Source organism: Acipenser ruthenus, chromosome 37 (genome assembly GCF_902713425.1).
Source record: "Acipenser ruthenus chromosome 37, fAciRut3.2 maternal haplotype, whole genome shotgun sequence".
NCBI lineage: Eukaryota > Metazoa > Chordata > Actinopteri > Acipenseriformes > Acipenseridae > Acipenser > Acipenser ruthenus.
This window is the reverse complement of record NC_081225.1, coordinates 869936-888578: the sequence shown is the minus strand read 5'-3', so window position 1 is coordinate 888578 and position 18643 is coordinate 869936. Positions and strand designations below refer to the sequence as shown.

General features: G+C 44.9%; 1 protein-coding gene across 1 annotated transcript; it reads right to left on the bottom strand.

Annotated features, from left to right (window-relative positions):
* On the bottom strand, positions 1–16851 carry LOC131706766 (condensin complex subunit 2-like). The gene is made up of 18 exons (XM_059008476.1): positions 16606–16851; positions 15087–15338; positions 14096–14189; positions 13611–13703; positions 12802–12919; positions 11787–11929; positions 10200–10389; positions 9673–9764; positions 9304–9503; positions 8495–8640; positions 7604–7710; positions 7106–7225; positions 6063–6170; positions 4779–4946; positions 4218–4328; positions 3391–3461; positions 2523–2598; positions 1–1208 (listed from the first exon to the last, which is right to left on the bottom strand). The coding sequence occupies exons 2-18, from the start codon at positions 15329–15331 to the stop codon at positions 1149–1151; spliced, it is 2142 nt and encodes a 713-aa protein (XP_058864459.1). The 5' UTR covers positions 15332–15338; positions 16606–16851; the 3' UTR covers positions 1–1148.
* Between the last annotated feature and the right edge of the window lie 1792 nt (positions 16852–18643).

Below are 18643 nucleotides of genomic sequence, written 5' to 3'. Positions count from 1 at the left end.
TTCAAAATATTTTTTTATTAAGGGAGTAAGATGCTTTGAAGAGGTGAAATACTTTTAGGAAAACTGTACAGATGAGAATAAAACTTTAAAAGCTTTTAAAAAAGGGGGGGCATTTCATACAAACCCGACTCAGAACAAAGCAGTCAAGTTAAAACACAGACATTAAAACAAGAATACAGAAAGTGAATTTTCTTAAATAAAAGGAGGACAGTCCCACAATATTGATCATTTGCAAAGCGTTGATCTGGGTTATTTTTAAGTGTCACCCTTTCACGCATATCTGTAATTCTACTGAGTGGGTGACGATCTCCTAATTAAGGAAGACTGATTCAAAAACATTCCTACAATAAAGAATCGGCTCTACAGAGCAAGTGAGAGAATGCAGGATTCGACCTTACAAAGACCCGATGCAATGCCTTTAACACTAACTAAACTATAAATCACAGGCTTGAGAGACCTCAGGAGGTCTCCTTCAGGTGTAAGGGGCAGGGGTAGGGGCAGGATTTCACGCCAAGAGACCTTTGAGGTCTTGCGATTCATTATTGTTCAGTTAGTTTAATAAAAAGGTCTCTCCTTATCTCTGTCACGAAGCGTCTACCGTTTCATCTCTCAACGACCTTTTTGCTACAAAATATAGCAGAAACCGAAAAAGGGGAAAATAAAGATTTCAAACCAGACAAGAAACACGCATCTGATCTTGTTGAATGTGAGAATTGAACGAGGGTTTACCCTAGTGTAAAGAACGCAAGAATAAAATAATAATCAATTAATTTTTTAAAAAAAAAGACGGGAGAGAGAAGAGAGTTTGTGTTTCGAACATTAAAGATCTGGTTCTGTTCTGGGCTGTAACTTCACGATCATGGACCGCCTCCCTTTATTTGTTGTTTTAAAAGGGAGAAAGAGAGAGAGGAGAGGAGAAATGCTAAATATAACAGCCAGTAAGACAGAGACTTCACGCGGTTTTATAGTTGGGTTATTTTTCTTAATTATATTTCGGAGAAGACAGCGATTGAAAAAAAACACAACATTTACGAAGACGTTAAAAGGTGTGTGAAACAAAAGACGTTAAAAAAAGTCATAAAATATTTAACATCCGTAAAAACAATTGAAAAAAATACAATTCAAAAAACACAGTAATAAGTCTTTTTTCAGTGGCCTTGTTTTATGAGAATGTCTGACAAATCTTCCACTTTCTGCAACTCCAGATTCTGAAAGAATAAAAATGAGAGAGTTAGCAGTGGGTTAAAAACAGCTTGTGTCTTACAGCCCCTTGGACTGGATCTCATCAATATCAGGGTCTAGCGCTATATATTATAAAGACATTTCAGAGGGCTGGATCGCATCAATATCAGGGTCTAGCGCTGTATATTATAAGGACATTTCAGAGGGCTGGATCGCATCAATATCAGGGTCTAGCGCTGTATATTATAAGGACATTTCAGAGGGCTGGATCGCATCAATATCAGGGTCTAGCGCTGTATATTATAAAGACATTTCAGAGGGCTGGATCGCATCAATATCAGGGTCTAGTGCTGTATATTATAAAGACATTTCAGAGGGCTGGATCGCATCAATATCAGGGTCTAGCGCTATATATTATAAAGACATTTCAGAGGGCTGGATCGCATCAATATCAGGGTCTAGCGCTGTATATTATAAAGACATTTCAGAGGGCTGGATCGCATCAATATCAGGGTCTAGCGCTGTATATTATAAAGACATTTCAGAGGGCTGGATCGCATCAATATCAGGGTCTAGCGCTGTATATTATAAAGACATTTCAGAGGGCTGGATCGCATCAATATCGGGGTCTAGCGCTGTATATTATAAAGACATTTCAGAGGGCTGGATTGCATCACTATCAGGGTTCTAGCGCTGTATATTATAAAGACATTTCAGAGGGCTGGATCGCATCAATATCAGGGTCTAGTGCTGTATATTATAAAGACATTTCAGAGGGCTGGATCGCATCACTATCAGGGTCTAGCGCTGTATATTATAAAGACATTTCAGAGGGCTGGATCGCATCAATATCAGGGTCTAGTGCTATATATTATAAAGACATTTCAGAGGGCTGGATCGCATCAAGATAAAACAAAGTGGCATCTTAAACAAACAATAACCCCCACACCACACAATGTACTGAGGGTCGTTTCAGTAGATTAATCCAGGGGAGTCAAACTCCATTCCTGGAGGCCCACAGTGTCTCCTGGCGTTCGTTCCATCCTGAGCTCTCAATTACTTGCTAATTGCTCTAATTATTTGATTAATTGGGGACACATTTAACACTTCTCTCCAGGGATCAACATGTTTTCACAGGCAGTGTGCACCTTGAACGAAGTGCATTTTATGAACTCATAAACTGTAAAAGACCTTAAAAAATATATGAACCGTGTCCGACTGAACAGATAATTAGATCAGTGAAGTTAGTTGGAGAGCTGCAGCTGGAATGATAAGCGGAAGAGCCCGCGTTCCTCCAGGGCTGGGGTTCGACGCCCCTGGGAATCATCTCCAGCACCCACCTTCTCGTTGGCTAGGTGCAGGAGCGCGGCGAAGGCCAGCGCTACAGACAGGTTCTTTGCCATCGTAGAGGGCAGCCTAGAGAGGAGAGAGAAACCAAGGAGACCCAAAATCAGACAGCCAGGTTAGGCATGGGGGCGTCAGACTGTTTCATTTAAAAACATGACATCTCCCATCCTGGCACTGGGTTTGTGTTCTAACTGGGCACTAAAATTAATTACATTAAGTAATTTAAGGTACAGTTGGAACAAAAACCAGGAGAGACACCGGCCCTCCTGGACCAGGATTGGAGACCCCTGCATTAAAAGGAATAGCAAGAAGAGACTCCCATTCCATAGCAGTCTGATCCATTCCTGCTTTAGAGAAATGCATCAATGTTACCTTTTCAAAAAGTAAATAAAATCAAGACTTAAAAGAATTGGATAATAACACCTATATAAAAAATTAGGGATATAAGTAAGACTCCCATTCCATAGCAGTTTGATCCACTCCTGGTTTCACTGTGAGTTTAATAAGACACACCTGAGCTTGTTACCTAGACACACTGGGGCTGATCAAGCTGGTAGTAAAGCCTGGAATGGGTGACACTGCTATGCAGCTGGAGTCTTATTTCAATCCCTGATATTTAAAAACGTTTAAACTTAAACATATCACATTCATAAAATACATCAACAGCTCTGGCCAAAAGCATTGCATCCCCCTATAGAATGAACTCATTTTGCTTCAAATGAAAGCTGCTGAATAATGTGACGTTAACATACTGAATTACACACCGCTTTGGAGTTTTCCAGATACTTGACAAAAAAAACTTACAAAATGGAAACATGGTGACAAAAAAGTGCATCGACATGCTTTAAAATAAAGTCTTACCTGTGTAGAAGTCCCCTGGTTGATTTACCGAAAGTCTTCTCTCCCGTCACCTCTCTCTCCTCCTCGTCCTCCTGTTTCATACAGAAGACAACAGACTGTCAGGACAGACGCTCGCAAACACAGCGCTGAGATCGCAAGCCAGTTCGATCTCAAACAGCCTCGTCGAACCCCAGCCCTGGAGGAACGCGGGCTCTCCTGCATTTCACTCCAACTTCAGCTCTCAATTAACTTCAGTGATCGGATTTATTTGACATATTTAATATTTTTTTCAAGGTCTTTTACAGTTGATTTAAAAAAAAAAATGCACTTGATTCAAGGTGTACTGCCTGCGAAACCGGCTTGGGAGGGTGAAGACAAACACACGCTGTCCTCTGAAGCGTGTGCCGTCAGCCGCCCGCTTCTTTACACTCTGCAGACTCACCGTGCAGCCGCCTCAGAGCTACAGCGTCGGAGGACAACGCAGCTCTGGGCAGCTTACAGGCAAGCCCGCAGGCACCCGGCCAGACCACAGGGGGCGCTGGTACGCGGCGAGCCGAGGACACCCTGGCCGACCTAACCCTCCCTCCCCCCAGGCGACACTCGGCCAATTGTGAGCCGCCCCCCGGGAGCTCCCATCCTCGGTCTGCTGTGGAATAGCCTGGTCTCGAACCGACAACGTCCAGGCTATAGAGCGCATCCTGCACTCCACACGGAGCGCCTTTACTGGATGCGCCACTCGGGATCCCAGTTAAAAGCTTTTTGAGGAGCGATTGATAAGCGGGGTGCGAGGGTATGGCACGTGAACCGAATAAAGGGTTTGTAGTTTGAACCCGGATCTCGTGTCTCACCTCCACAGCCTTGTCCTCCCGGTCTGTCAGCAGGCACCACATGCTCCTCTTCAGCCTCCTCATGTCCATCTTCTTCGCTGTCTTTGCGTAATTGAGCTCGATTTTATTCACCTGCACGGGAAGGAAAGAGGCTCATAGACGGAAGCATTCCCCTGTAGAATGAACGGATTGTGCTTCATGAAGTGGAATGAAAGCCGCTGAATAATGTGACGCTAACATATTGAATTACACACCGCTTTGGAGTTTTCCAGATACTTGACGAAAACCAACATGTGACATTTCAAAATCTCACACGAAATACTACTGTACAGCTATTAGGGCTTCCGGGAGACTTCATGCGATATCATTTTATTAGTTTCTTTTGATTACATGATAAAAAGATCTAAAATGATGTTCAGTTTTTTGTTATAATTTGATGTCTCAAATCATAATTTGACACAAAACTTTTGGCCACAGCTGTACAAACATCACAATAAAAACCATGTGTTGTTCAACACACTTCGCTGTGCTTTCACTGTGGGAAACTCTTCTAACTGAAGTGCCACGCCTCCCTTCCAGTACCTTTTGTGGCTCTGCCACCAGGTTGTCCTCCCCGTACGAGGTGATGTCCTGCCCGCTGGCGCTGCCCGGCAGCCCGTTCTCTCCTGCGCTGGGGTGACCAGTCATCTCAAACATGCCGTCCGGACCCCTGAAGCCACTGTGGTCATCATCATCATCACTGTCTCCCATCTACACACAGAGTCAGAACTGAGCAATGCAATTTTTTTTCTGCCAAGGTATGAAGCATCTTGCTGTAAAAGTAATGACCAACAGCCATGGTGATAAGCCTGCTGTCTCTATTGTAATAGATTACTGCAGGGAGGGTAATAAGGCTCCTGTTGCATAGCAGTGTGATCCAGTCCTGGTTTCACTAGGACTTTAATAATCAGACACACCTGAGCTTGTTACCTAGACACACTGATCAAGCTGGTAGGAAAACCTGGAACGGGTGACACTGCTATGCAAGAGGAGTTTTATTATACTGCAACTCGTTTTAGTATCTGTGTCCGAGTTTGTGTGTGCGCAGTATTGCACTGCATATGGAAAAGGAAATTAAATCAGGGATAATAAGACTCCTGTTGCGTAGCAGTTCCATCCGTTCCAGGTTTTATTACCAGCTTGATTCGCTGCAGTGCACAGTAACAAGCTCAGGTGTCAAACTCGCAGCAAAACCAGGAACGGATCAAACTGCTATGCAATGGGAGACTTATTCCCATCCCTGTATATAGAAACCAAATCAGACTGCACTGCGCACTACCGTGTAAAAATAAAAGCTGCAACACCGATATTTGTCCAGAACATTTCCGATGACCGTTAACACTTTTTGTAAGAAATGTTTTCCTCTTGGATAATGTTTAACCTCTAAATTATTTATTTTAATTAATTTTTTTTTATTGTAATTATTACATTTGTTCGGGTTTTTTTTTTTTTTTTTTTTACAAACTTTTACAGCTTTTTACCAACGGTTTTCTAATTTTACAATTCAAACTACACTTCTCGTCTCTTAATTTCTGTTTTATTAAATGTTGTAATACTGTTTTTAATGTAACTGTTTAATTGTTCCTTGTCTTGAGTGAGTGAGTGAGAGTGAAGTGTGTGAGGCGAGCGAGCGAGAGTGAAGCGAGTGAGAGAGTGAAGAGTGAGCGAGAGTGAAGCGAGCGAGCGAGTGAGAGTGAATGAATGAATGAAGCTCTTTGGGTTCCTTGTGATGAAAGCCGTTACATTGAATTATATTGTCAATTATTACCACCCCTGACTCGATAGTGCAGCTAAATAAAATCACCTAATCCCCCAAAATCAGCTCACCTGCACCCCTGGACAGAAGTTTGACGTGTCGTTGGGGTTGTTATAGTCGTACTCCCCGATCCCGTCCTCATGCTCCCCAGAGAGGCGCTTTTTCGACAATTTCGAGAGCTGTTTAAGGAAAAAAAAATTAAAAAATAAGTTTCATCTTTTTTATTAAACAGCCAGTGGAAGAACTAGAACTGAAGGAATTTGCTGCCACTGTGAGAAGCTCATTCCGGAAATGTCACATTTTTAAATTCCGCAGTTTTTCATTAAGTATACAGGAAAGCTCCAAAGCGGCGTGCAATTCAATATGTCACCATTATTCAGCAGCTTTCACTCCTCTTCATGAAGCCAGATTAGTTCATTCTATAGGGAGATGCAAAACCTTTGAAGCTGTCTCCACTAAATTGACTACTGAAGGTAATTCACCTTGAATACACAATCACTAAGGATGGATTGAAAAACTTTTGGCCATAGATATAGCTATATAAACTGTAGAGTGGAGTTGAGGAGGGCTGGGTCTGGCTACAGCGGCGTTGAGGAGGGCTGGGTCTGGCTACAGCGGCGTTGAGGAGGGCTGGGGCTGGCTACAGCCGCGTTGAGGAGGGCTGGGGCTGGCTACAGCCGCGTTGAGGAGGGCTGGGGCTGGCTACAGCCGCGTTGAGGAGGGCTGGGGCTGGCTACAGCCGCGTTGAGGAGGGCTGGGGCTGGCTACAGCCGCGTTGAGGAGGGCTGGGGCTGGCTACAGCCGCGTTGAGGAGGGCTGGGGCTGGCTACAGCCGCGTTGAGGAGGGCTGGGGCTGGCTACAGCCGCGTTGAGGAGGGCTGGGGCTGGCTACAGCCGCGTTGAGGAGGGCTGGGGCTGGCTACAGCCGCGTTGAGGAGGGCTGGGGCTGGCTACAGCCGCGTTGAGGAGGGCTGGGGCTGGCTACAGCCGCGTTGAGGAGGGCTGGGGCTGGCTACAGCCGCGTTGAGGAGGGCTGGGGCTGGCTACAGCCGCGTTGAGGAGGGCTGGGGCTGGCTACAGCCGCGTTGAGGAGGGCTGGGCGGTCCCCTCTCACCGTGCTGGCTGGCTTCAGGCTCAGTCTCAGGAGCCGGTCTGGCTCGTAGTGGAAGTCTGCTGGCAGAGTCGTCTTCTTGTTCGGCTTGTCCAGGGCAGACTTGGCGAAGGTCGTTGCTGCCTGGAGGGATACAAAAAAATAGAAACTCCTGTCTTTACATGAGAAGATACTGGGACGCCATCATCATCATCATCATCATCATCATCATCATCATCATCATATAAAAGCCAGACACTTTTACACTGTAAAGCAAAGTTGCAGGGATGGGAATAGACTCCTATTGCACAGCAGTGAGATCCATTCCAGGTTTTACTACCAGCTTGATCAGCCCCAGTGTGTCTTGGTAACAAGCTCAGGGGTGTCTTATTATTAAACTCACAGTGAAACCAGGAACGGATCAAACTGCTGTGCAACGGGAGTCTTAATTCCATCCCTGAATACGGCGAGTATAATCTCCTGCAGACTTGTCCCAAAACAGGAGGAAGTGACGACACTGACCCTGGTGACCCGGAAGTAGACCTCGAAGTTGACGTCTTCGTCGAAGTTCAGCTCGAAGACTTTCTTGGCTTTCCTTTTCTTCTTTTCCTTCTCCGGGACGTCATCCTCTGGATAAAAAAACCCCAGAAAGAAACGTTATTTGTCTGCAATGAAAGAGTTCACGAAAAGATTAGCAGCGCAAAACTACGAGTGCAGCTGTGCAAAGTGTTTGACTGCCCGAGAAATAAAACTGACCTGACCTGACCTGGTGCAAGCAGGAGTGGTCTGGTCATACCGTTTGACACACAGAGATCAGCCAGCAACTAAGCTTTGCATGCAAAGTGGTGTCGAGACTGCAGGTACATTCAAAAAGCATTAAGATCCTCCACGAACACACAACAGAGCCAACTGCTTCGTCAAGAAATGAGAAACCAGTATAGTTGCTTAATTTCTGTTAATATTGTTAGTATTATTTGTTTATTTAGCAGACGCCTTTATCCAAGGCGACTTACAGAGACTAGGGTGTGTGAACTATGCATCAGCTGCAGAGTCACTTACAACTACGTCACACCCGAAAGACGGAGCACAAGGAGGTTAAGTGACTTGCTCAGGGTTACACAGTGAGTCAGTGGCTGAGGTGGGATTTGAACCGGGGACCTCCTGGTTATAAGCCCTTTTCTTTAACCACTGGACCACACAGCCTCCTTATAATAACTAGCGGCCTCGTTATTTTGTGTAATGATAAGCTGTAAAAAAAGTGTGATTATTGGAATCAATGAAGGAACCTTGTTATTCTGTTTAAATCTTGGGTGCTCCTTCACACTCGGAGGAATGCCTATATAATTTAGTTTCCTCACACATCCCTAACTGTGCTGAACGGCGTTCAGTTCTGGACGGAACGAAAAGTCTTACGCTTGTGTCGCGGTTTGAAGCGCCAGTGGCCGGGGCCTGCCCACATCGACATGGTCCTGGGGCTGAAGTAGGAGTACTCCCCGGGTTTGGAGGACAGCTGCAGGCACATGGTCCCGATATCCCCCTCCCCGATGGGGATAACGTCTCTGGAACCACAAAAAACAAAAACAAACGAGGAACAGCATCAGACACCACGATGGGAACTGACATATCCCCCCAGGTCAGGGATTTAAACAAACACTGTGTTGCACATCAGTAACGTCACTGACGGTACGATAAAATACAGCTCCAGCCAAACGTTTAGCATCACCCTATAAAATGAGCTCATTTTGCTTCTTAAATTTGAATGAAACCTGCTGAATAATGTTCCGTTAACATACTGAATTACACACCGCTTTGTAGATCCTCCCCTCCCCCAATCTACTTAATGAAAAACTGACATTTTGAAATCTAACGTGAAATACTACTGTACTACTATTATGACTTCAGGTAATAAGAACATAAGAACATAGGAAAGTTTCCAAACGAGAGGAGGCCATTCAGCCCATCTTGCTCGTTTGGTTGTTAGTAGCTTATTGATCCCAGAATCTCATCAATGTAGACTTTTTGCAATATCAATTTCTAGTTTGATTATATGATTCTAAATAAAAGATTATGTTCATATAAGTTTAAAAAAAAAAAAAAAAAAAGTTTCAAATCAATTCAAGCAGGTTTCATTCGACTTCACGAAGCAAAACTCCTTTCACTCTCCAGGGCGATGCTGCAGGTCTGTCCCTGGCTGCGTGGGGGTTTGGCCGCGCGGTTCTCACCGGTGGCGCTCTCTGGCGGTGCAGCCCTCGCGGCGCTCCTCGTCCCGGCTCACGTCTCCCTCCTTCCCCTCCTCGCAGGCGTCGGCGTCGAAGTCCTCGTCCCCCCCGGGCCCGCAGTCCCACGGCTCGCTCTCCGGGTCCGCGTGGACGTCGAACACGTGATCGCCACGCTTGTGCTTCTCCAGCATCTCCGACACGTTCTGTACGGCAAACAGAAACAGCGAGCCAGCGTTAACCAAGGGCTGGGAATAAAAGACTATTTTCACCGAGATCGAGAAAAACAAAATACAGCCTAATGCATGATTTATAATTATTATTATTAATTTTATTTTTATTAAAGTGTTGTCTCAGGTGGTACGAAGGACGCACCTGGTTGTAAGACTCGCTGGTCCACTGAGTGAAGGAGAAATCTTCCAGGGAGGGGCAGATTGAGGCTTTCTCCTGGGCTTGCTGCAGGGAGGCTGGGAGACAAAAAAGAGGCAAGGGTTGTAAAGCACAGAGAGGTATGGTAAAGCATAGGGAAGCATTGTAAAGCACAGAGAGGTCTGGTAAAGCATAGGGAAGCATTGTAAAGCACAGATAGGTATGGTAAAGCATAGGGAAGCATTGTAAAGCACAGAGAGGTCTGGTAAAGCATGGGGAAGCATTGTAAAGCACAGAGAGGTCTGGTAAAGCATAGGGAAGCATTGTAAAGCACAGAGAGGTCTGGTAAATCATATTAATGAACAAACCCTGGTAAACTAACCCTCATAAAAGTAGCATTGTAAAGACTAACCAGGCACGTTAAAGCATATTAACAAACATGGCAAACCAGGCTAAACTATGCTAAATGCGCAGAACAACTACAGAGAAAAACAGTGGGGTAAAGCGCAGCGGTAAGCCTGCCCCGGGGGTACCTCGGAGGCGAGCCACAGAGACGCGGGAGACGGGGGGCAGCTCCCTGGACGGGCCGGAGCGCAGGGGCGTGACGTCGGAGTGGAACAGCAGCTCGCTGTAGCAATCGAAACTGCGCAGAACCGGCAGGAACACTCCGGCAGTGCTGGACTCATCGAACGAGGACGCCATCTTCTGAAACATGGGGTCCACCTGCAGGAAGATGCAACAGACAGGGGTGGAAACCAGACTCCCACTGCACAGCACTTTGGTGAAGTGAAACACTATTTTAGCTCTGTTGTAAGGTTTGGCGTGAATATGCTGGAACGTTAGTTGCAGGGACGGCAATCAGACTCCAATTGCATAGCAGTTTCACCCAGCTTGATCAGCCACAGTTGTTATTCATTTCTTAGCAGACGCCCTTATCCAGGGCGACTTACAATTGTTACAAGATATCACATTATTTTTACATACAATTGCCCATTTATACAGTTGGGTTTTTACTGGAGCAATCTAGGTAAAGTACCTTGCTCATTTTAAAAAATGTTAAAACTAATTCAACGACAAACGTTTAGACTAGAAGCCTTTCTCAACGTCTTCAAATCAACGACAAACGTTTCAACGTACGTTCTCAAAGACATCGAAAAGGACTTCTGGTCGAAACGTTTGTCGTGGATTTTTTGTTTCAAATTCAGCCTAGTAGATCACACCAACAGCCAATACGATGATCAATGATTTATCAATACAGTAACTGTCGCTGAATTTGAGTTTGCTTCAGTATTTCTAAACACAATTGCCGCGTTTAATAGTTATGGATGACATACTACAGCTGTAGCCAACAGCACTGCATCACACTGAATTACACACCACTTTTTAGTTCTCCCATACATTTAAACGAAAAACTGACCTAAAAAAAAACGTGACATTTCAAAATCCAACAAGAAATACTATTTTACTACTATTATGGCTTCCGGTAGACTTTTTTTGCGATATCATTTTGTAGTTTCTTTTATACAATGTGGTTTTTTTTTTTAATATAAATTTAGTCGTTGCCAATTATTTTTTATTATTTTCTCCCCAATTTGAAATGCCCAATTATTTTTAGGCTCTGCTCACCGCTACCACCCCCTGCGCTGTCCTCCGAAGCGTGTGCGTCAGCCGCCCGCTTCTTTACACTCTGCAGACTCACCGTGCAGCCGCCTCAGAGCTACAGCGTCGGAGGACAACGCAGCTCTGGGCAGCTTACAGCCAAGCCTGCAGGCGCCCGGCCAGACTACAGGGGTCGCTGGTGCGCGGTGAGCCGAGGACACCCGGCTTACAATTGGCCGAGCGTCGCCCAGGGGGAGGGAGGGTTAGGTCGGCCAGGGTCTCCTCGGCTCACCGCGCACCAGCGCCCCCTGTGGTCTGGCCAGGCGCCTGCCTGCAAGCTGCCCAGAGCTGCGTTGTCCTCCAACGCTGTAGCTCTAAGGCAGCTGCACGCTGAGTCTGCAGTGTGAAAAAAAGTGGTCGGCTGACGGCACACGCTTCGGAGGACATAAGCTAACATGCGAGGCAGAGCTGGTGATGGAAGGACTCTCCAAGGAGCCGCCCGGCTTCCTTGCTGCTCGTACCTCACACTTCCTCTCGGACTCCGAGCTGTTGATGTTGTTCAGGTTCTGCTCCACTGTCTTCTTGTTGGAGGGTTTCTTTCGTTTCGGTTTCTTCGCCCCCTCGGACTCCCCGCCTTCCTCCTCCTGGGCCTCTTGCTCCCCCTCTTAAAAAAACAAAAACAAAACAAATCATTGTTTAAACTCAGTAACTTCACAGTAACTTTCCCCGTTCCACAGCAGTCCGATCTGCTCCTGGTTCACTATGAGTTTAATAATCAGACACACCTGAGCTTGTTACCTACACACTGTGGGCTAATCAAGCTGGTAGTAAAACCTGGAATGGGAGACGCTGCTGTGCAACAGGAGTCTTATTCCCATCCCTGTACAAACCTCTGCAACAGCTGGTCAAGTATTGATCGCCATAGCTTTTATTTTGCGAGCCAGATTGACCAATTAAATTGCCCCAGTGCCCTTGCTAATAATGTGTTACTAACGCAAGCATGTTTTAATTTGTATTTGAAGACTTTTGTGAAGCCAGTTTTCTTTTGGGTTATAAAATATAAGAACACGTGCTGCCGAGAGGAGGTCGTTCGACCCGTCTAGCCTCGTCCGGTTCCGAGCGGCCGAATGATCGCAGAACTTCGTCAAGCCGGGTCTTAAAGGATCCCAGTGATTCTGTCTGATCAGCACGACTCTAACCTTGGTAATCCATTATCACTATTAATTAGACAGTCATTTAGCAGACACTTTTATCCAAAGCGATTTACAGAGACTAGGGGGGTGAACTCTGCATCATCAACAACTGCTGCTGCTGCAGAGTCACTTCCAATAGGAGCTTGTTTGTTTTACGTCTCATCCGAAGGACGGAGCACAAGGAGGTTCAGTGACTTGCTCAGGGTCACACACAGTAAGTCAGTGGCTGGGATTTGAACCTCCTGGTATCAAGCCCTTTTCTTTAACCGCTGGAATGCCAAACCTCACATAGTTATCCTGTTGTAATTGTGCTCTGGGCAGTGCCAGGCTGTGTGGTGCCCACCTGGCCCTGGTTTGGAGTCCTTTCCCAGTCCTCCCAGCACTCTGTATGTATCTGCGTGGACCGCATCGACCCGCACAGCGTAGATCTTCGCACTGGCGTCCAGGGTACCTGCAGCTACCTGCACACAGGCAACACACACAGAGACAGAAGCAGGGCTGTAAATCCAGTTAAGAAACACAACAACCACACCAGAGATCCTGCAACTGTTTCTCTTAACATTTAACTACCTGTTTACTCTGCGCTTGTAGATCTCCTGCTCCGCCCCTCCTGCTCTGCACTGGACTCGCCTGACCTCAGCACCACGTTACTGGATCCTCAGCTGATGCACTATCCTTGCACTATCGCACTGCTAACATGTCACTGTAGATATAACTTGCTGTGATCCTAACTGGCTGCATCCTAGTTCATATTGTATTCTAGTAGTATTATTATTATTTGCACTGACTGTAAACTACACTGTGTTTAAATATGAAGCTTGCATTGTAACCCTGTACTGCCATGGAACAATAATAATAATAATAATAATAATAATAATAATAATAATAATAATAATTCCAAATGTAAAAAAAAATATATATAAAAAACATAAATATGAATTGATCAGATTCTACACGCATGCAGTATTTTATTGCAGTAGTGCATCGAGTTGCTAGCAACGATTACAAAAAATAATTTAAAGATTCCCACACCTATGTTTTTAACGTTTAAGCGTTGAGATAAAAAGCATTAAAAAGCGTTCAGCACTCCTCCTTGCAGTTTAAAAAACACAAAAACATAAAAACCAAGTTCAAAACACTTGCTCCTCCCACCTTGAAGTTGGTGAGCTCAGAGTCCTTCTCTCTCAGGATGTCGGACATGTAATCAATCAGGTGCAGCCCAAACGCATTCCGGGTGGTGATTTTCTAGCAAAAGCGACACAGAACTTCAGGAACACGCAGGCAGACGCACACACTTCTGCTTAACACAACAGCTGACCTCGATCAAACACAACTGTCTGTGCAATTCGCAAACGAACCGCAACACCAGTGTAACTAATTGTAATGGAACCTCAGCACACACCTGCGTAATTGTAATTATACCATCCAATTACATTTCAATTACACCCCTTTCCAAGTGGAACCGTTCACATGTTTGCATATACTGTATATAGTTGATTATGTATTTATTTTTAATTGTATTCTGTCTCGTTTCAATCCTAAACTTCTAGTTTGATGCGAAACCTTTTTGGCCGTAGCTGTGTGTGTCAAATCAACGCTCCAAGTATATTTGTAAAGCAGCGCTCCACTCCACTCACATTCTCGGTTGACAGTTTGATGCAGGTAGAATAATGTTCAGAAATCTGTGCGTTGGACAGCTTAGGGACAGATGCAGGCGTCCCTGTCACACTCCTAAGAGGAGAAAATACAATAATAATAATAATAATAAGATTTAATTCCACCTAAACATACAGACACAAGTTGCCTGAACCCAGGAGAGTACAGGGATGGGACATCAGACTCCCATTTCATAGCAGTTTGATCCGTTCCTGGTTTCACTAGGAGTTTAATAATCAGACACACCTGAGCTTGTTAGCTAGACACACTGGGGCTGATCAAGCTGCTAGTAAAGCCTGGACTGGGTGACGCTGCTGTGCAATAGGAGTCTGATTGCCATCCCTGCTATCTGAGGTGTTGTTATTTATAGTACAATATACTCAGTCTCGCTTGACAAAGAGAACGGAAGATGTTTCTATAAATAAAATGACTAAAGACGCATTAATCCAGTAACTGAATTATCTGGTTAATTGAATTACTGAGTAGCACATTTTCTATACAGGGAAAAAAAAACTAAAATACTATTTTAACTCTGTTGTACGGTTTGACTATGCTGCAGACTCCTATTGCACAGCAGTGTCACCCATTCCAGGTTTTACTACCAGCTTGATTAGCCACAGTGTGTCTAGGTAACAAGCTCAGGTGTGTCTGATTAAACTCATAGTGAAACCAGGAATGGATCAAACTGCTGTGCAACGGGAGTCTAATGGTGTGTGTGTTTCTACATGCACAATGCACTGGGTCAATACACACCCATTGACAGATTAATGCTGTGTCTGTCTGATGCCTCTTACAGTATTCCCCTCCCTGACTTGAACAGATGCTGAACACGCTTCTGAGCAAAAGCACATGCAATAGTAAAACTCATCTGGTGAAGGATTTTGGGGCAAATCTCTATTTCTGCGTGACTGTCTCTCTCTCTGTCTCTCTGTCTCTCTGTGTCTCTCTCTCTCTCTCTCTGTCTCTCCTCACCGCTGTGCCGGGGACTCTGCCAGCGAGGTGTCCAGGCTGCTGAGATGCAGGTCGATGACCCTTGACCTTCGCCGCTGCCTTCGCTCCAGCTCGTCATCGTTGCCGGGGAAGCCGGCGAGCAGCGGGGTGCTGGTCTGCTGGACATGCCGGCGCTGGGTGGACGGAGAGACGAACCGCGTCTCCGAGACGAGATCGGCCACGACGTGCGAGCGAGGCCCGGACTGGGGCGTCGATGAGACGCTCATTGCAGCGCTGGGGGGGGGGGGAGAGAAAATAAAACAAGAAATAGCATGAGAGCACAGTTCAGGGATGACAATAAAACTGCGTCTCTCTGACTGTCTGACTGTTTGTGGGTCTCTCTCTCTGACTGTGTGTGTCTGTTTGTGTGTCTGTCTCTCTCTCTCTCTCTGACCATGTGTCTGTGTCTCTCTGACTGTCTCTACACATGGTGAACATGATAAGTCTTTCACTTTCTGGATGGCAATAAGACTCCTGTTGCACAGCAGTGTCACCCATTCCAGGTTTTACTACCAGCTTGATCAGCCCCCAGTGTGTCTAGGTAACAAGCTCAGGTGTGTCTGATTATTAAACTCCCAGTGAAACCAGGAATGGATCAAACTGCTGTGCAACGGGAGTCTTATTCCCATCCCTATCAGTTACAGAGTCCCAAATATCTGTTAACTTGATCTGGGCAAATTCATGTCCAAGTCTAGTTAGATCAGAGATCAACAGTCAGTGTGTGTTAATGTTTGAAGTCTTAGTGAGGTATGACGTCAAAATGCTGGATCGCTTATTGAAGTGAACCTTAGTTTTGCATCAATAGCCTAACATTATTCAGCAGGTTTCATTCGACTTCATGAAGCAGAATTAGTTAACTGCATAGGGAGATTCAAATCATGTGGACGTAGCTGTAGCTTAAAATGATCTTATTATTAAAACAAACCTACCCAAAATGAGCCGTGTATCGATCCTGTTCAATAAATGCGCTGTCAAAGAGCTTAATACTGGTACCGCGATACTGTAGTACAAGTGCCCTATTTATAAACTACTGAAGAATTGTTTTCACAATTTCATTGTGCAATTAAAGACTCTTAATAATAATAATAACAATAATAATAATAATAATAATAACAATAATAATAATATATTTTAAACATCGCAGGCGGGCGTGTCTGAAATGAATCTGCAGCGCAGTAGTTTTATCGATATTACACACTCTGAAAACACTGTTATCAATTAATATAAATCATTCACAAAGACAGACAAACGCAGGTAACACGAAATATTAAAATAATTATGAAGCGCGGTGCTACCGTACAGGAAGTTACCGTCCGATGACGTTATTTACTTATAAAACGGCAAAGTCTAGTCCAATATTACAACCGAAGTTGATTATAATATTGATTATGACCGAGCCACGTCTTAACCATGTTTAAAAATAAATAAAACTCTACGCGCCTGAATCACTTTTTATTTAAAAATGCGTAGCGGAATTTATCAACAAAACGCAAAGACTTACCTTATTGTTTCTGTCTTACTCGACTTCGGGGAATCTCGTATCCGGATATATATATATATATATATCAGTAAAACAATATACAACAACAATTAATAAGGAGCGCGTTTAAATATAAACATACTGCTTTATTTAAGATCTCTTTTGCCGGCCACTGGCTTCACTGTTTTTAAATTTTCGCGCCGATACGTCTGCGCACGCGCACGCGCACGTCAGCTCGACGCCGCGCAGGTGACGTCGCGAATCGAACGCCCTGCGCTGGCTCTATTATAAAGCAGGATAGGACAGTCGATCCCGTGATGCAGTTCGGCGCTCCCTTGCAGGCGCCATTTCTGGAGCCCACTCTGTCCTGAATATGCATTGCGGCGGTGCTGTGTTGCAGCGCCAGGGTATACCGGTAGTTGTTTTCAATAACAGTAATATAAAGAGACTGACTGTTATTCATGCGAATTAATGCTTGATTATGTTAAGAAACATTTTGCCAGGGCAAGCGCGCTGTTAAAGTTCTCTACGGGCTCCAGAAATGCTGGGCTGTTTACTAACTCCGCCCACTTGTGACATCATTTTCCTATCCTTCTTTATATCGTCCTAGGTCCTGAACCCCCTCCGAGCCCCGTGTCTGGACGTATTTACGCACATTTTGGGCAAGTGAAGTGAAAACTTAGTCTGGGAATCTCCCGAAGGGTCCCATGTTTACTGATGGCAAAGTGAACGCTTTACTTTTCGCAAAGCCTATGGTAAAGTTAGCATAATTCATTGATGATTTTTTTTTCCCCAAGAACAAAGGGTAAAAATATATCGAGTAAGAATATTATTTTTAAAAAATATTGAGATAAAGAAAAATAGTCAAAAATAGGGAAGGTTTATATCGTAATTTACCTTATAAACATGTCCTATAGTAAAAGCACAGCAAAGTGTAATACAGCACAGTGACAGCATGGTAAAGCATAGGGAAGCATTGTAAAGCACAGAGAGGTCTGGTAAAGCATAGGGAAGCATTGTAAAGCACAGAGAGGTCTGGTAAAGCATAGGGAAGCATTGTAAAGCACAGAGAGGGATGGTAAAACATAGGGAAGCATTGTAAAGCACAGAGAGGTCTGGTAAAGCATAGGGAAGCATTGTAAAGCACAGAGAGGTCTGGTAAAGCATAGGGAAGCATTGTAAAGCACAGAGAGGTCTGGTTAAGCATAGGGAAGCATTGTAAAGCACAGAGAGGTCTGGTAAAGCATAGGGAAGCATTGTAAAGCACAGAGAGGTCAGGTAAAGCATAGGGAAGCATTGTAAAGCACAGAGAGGTCTGGTAAAGCATAGGGAAGCATTGTAAAGCACAGAGAGGTCTGGTAAAGCATAGGGAGGCATTGTAAAGCACAGAGAGGTCTGGTAAAGCATAGGAAAGCATTGTAAAGCACAGAGAGGTATGGTAAAGCATAGGGAAGCATTGTAAAGTACAGAGAGGTCTGGTAAAGCACAGAGAGGTATGGTAAAGCATAGGGAAGCATTGTAAAGCACAGAGAGGGCTGGTAAAGCACAGGGAAGCATTGTAAAACACAGAGAGGGCTGGTAAAGCATAGGGAAGCATTCTAAAGCACAGAGAGGTCTGGTAAAGCATAGGGAAGCATTGTAAAGCACAGAGAGGTCTGGTAAAGCATAGGGAAGCATTGTAAAGCACAGAGAGGCATGGTAAAGCCTCGCTCAGTGGTTAAAGACTGGTAGCTTTATTGTGATAGTCTCGCATCAGTCTCTTTGTTGTTTGTTTGTCTGTTTGTGTTTTGCTGCAGCATGTCCTGTCGCGCTCCCCGATGATCGTCTGTCCTGTCGCTATTCCCGACTCCCTGATGTTCTCATGAGGTAGATACTGAAATCTTCCGAGTTGACTGCGTTTTCCAACCTTCTCTGTGTTTGTGGTCCCTGAGTAACGGGGCGTGGAGGGGGCTGGAATGAGTGAAACAAAATACACAGAGCATCCTGCAGGGGGAGGTAGAGTGCAATGTGAGAATTTAATGCACACCCCGAGGGGTAGGATGCTACGTTATTCAATTGT

What these genes read in the sequence shown, in the direction of transcription:
- LOC131706766 (XM_059008476.1), bottom strand. Translation starts at nt 15,331, where the DNA reads ATGAGCGTCTCATCGACGCCCCAGTCCGGGCCTCGCTCGCACGTCGTG. An exon ending in TCAAACTGTCAACCGAGAAT is followed by an intron (nt 13,704 to 14,095) that starts GTGAGTGGAGTG and finishes CGCTTTTGCTAG; the next exon opens with AAAATCACCACCCGGAATGC. An exon ending in CTTCAAACCGCGACACAAGC is followed by an intron (nt 7,711 to 8,494) that starts GTAAGACTTTTC and finishes TTTTTTATCCAG; the next exon opens with AGGATGACGTCCCGGAGAAG.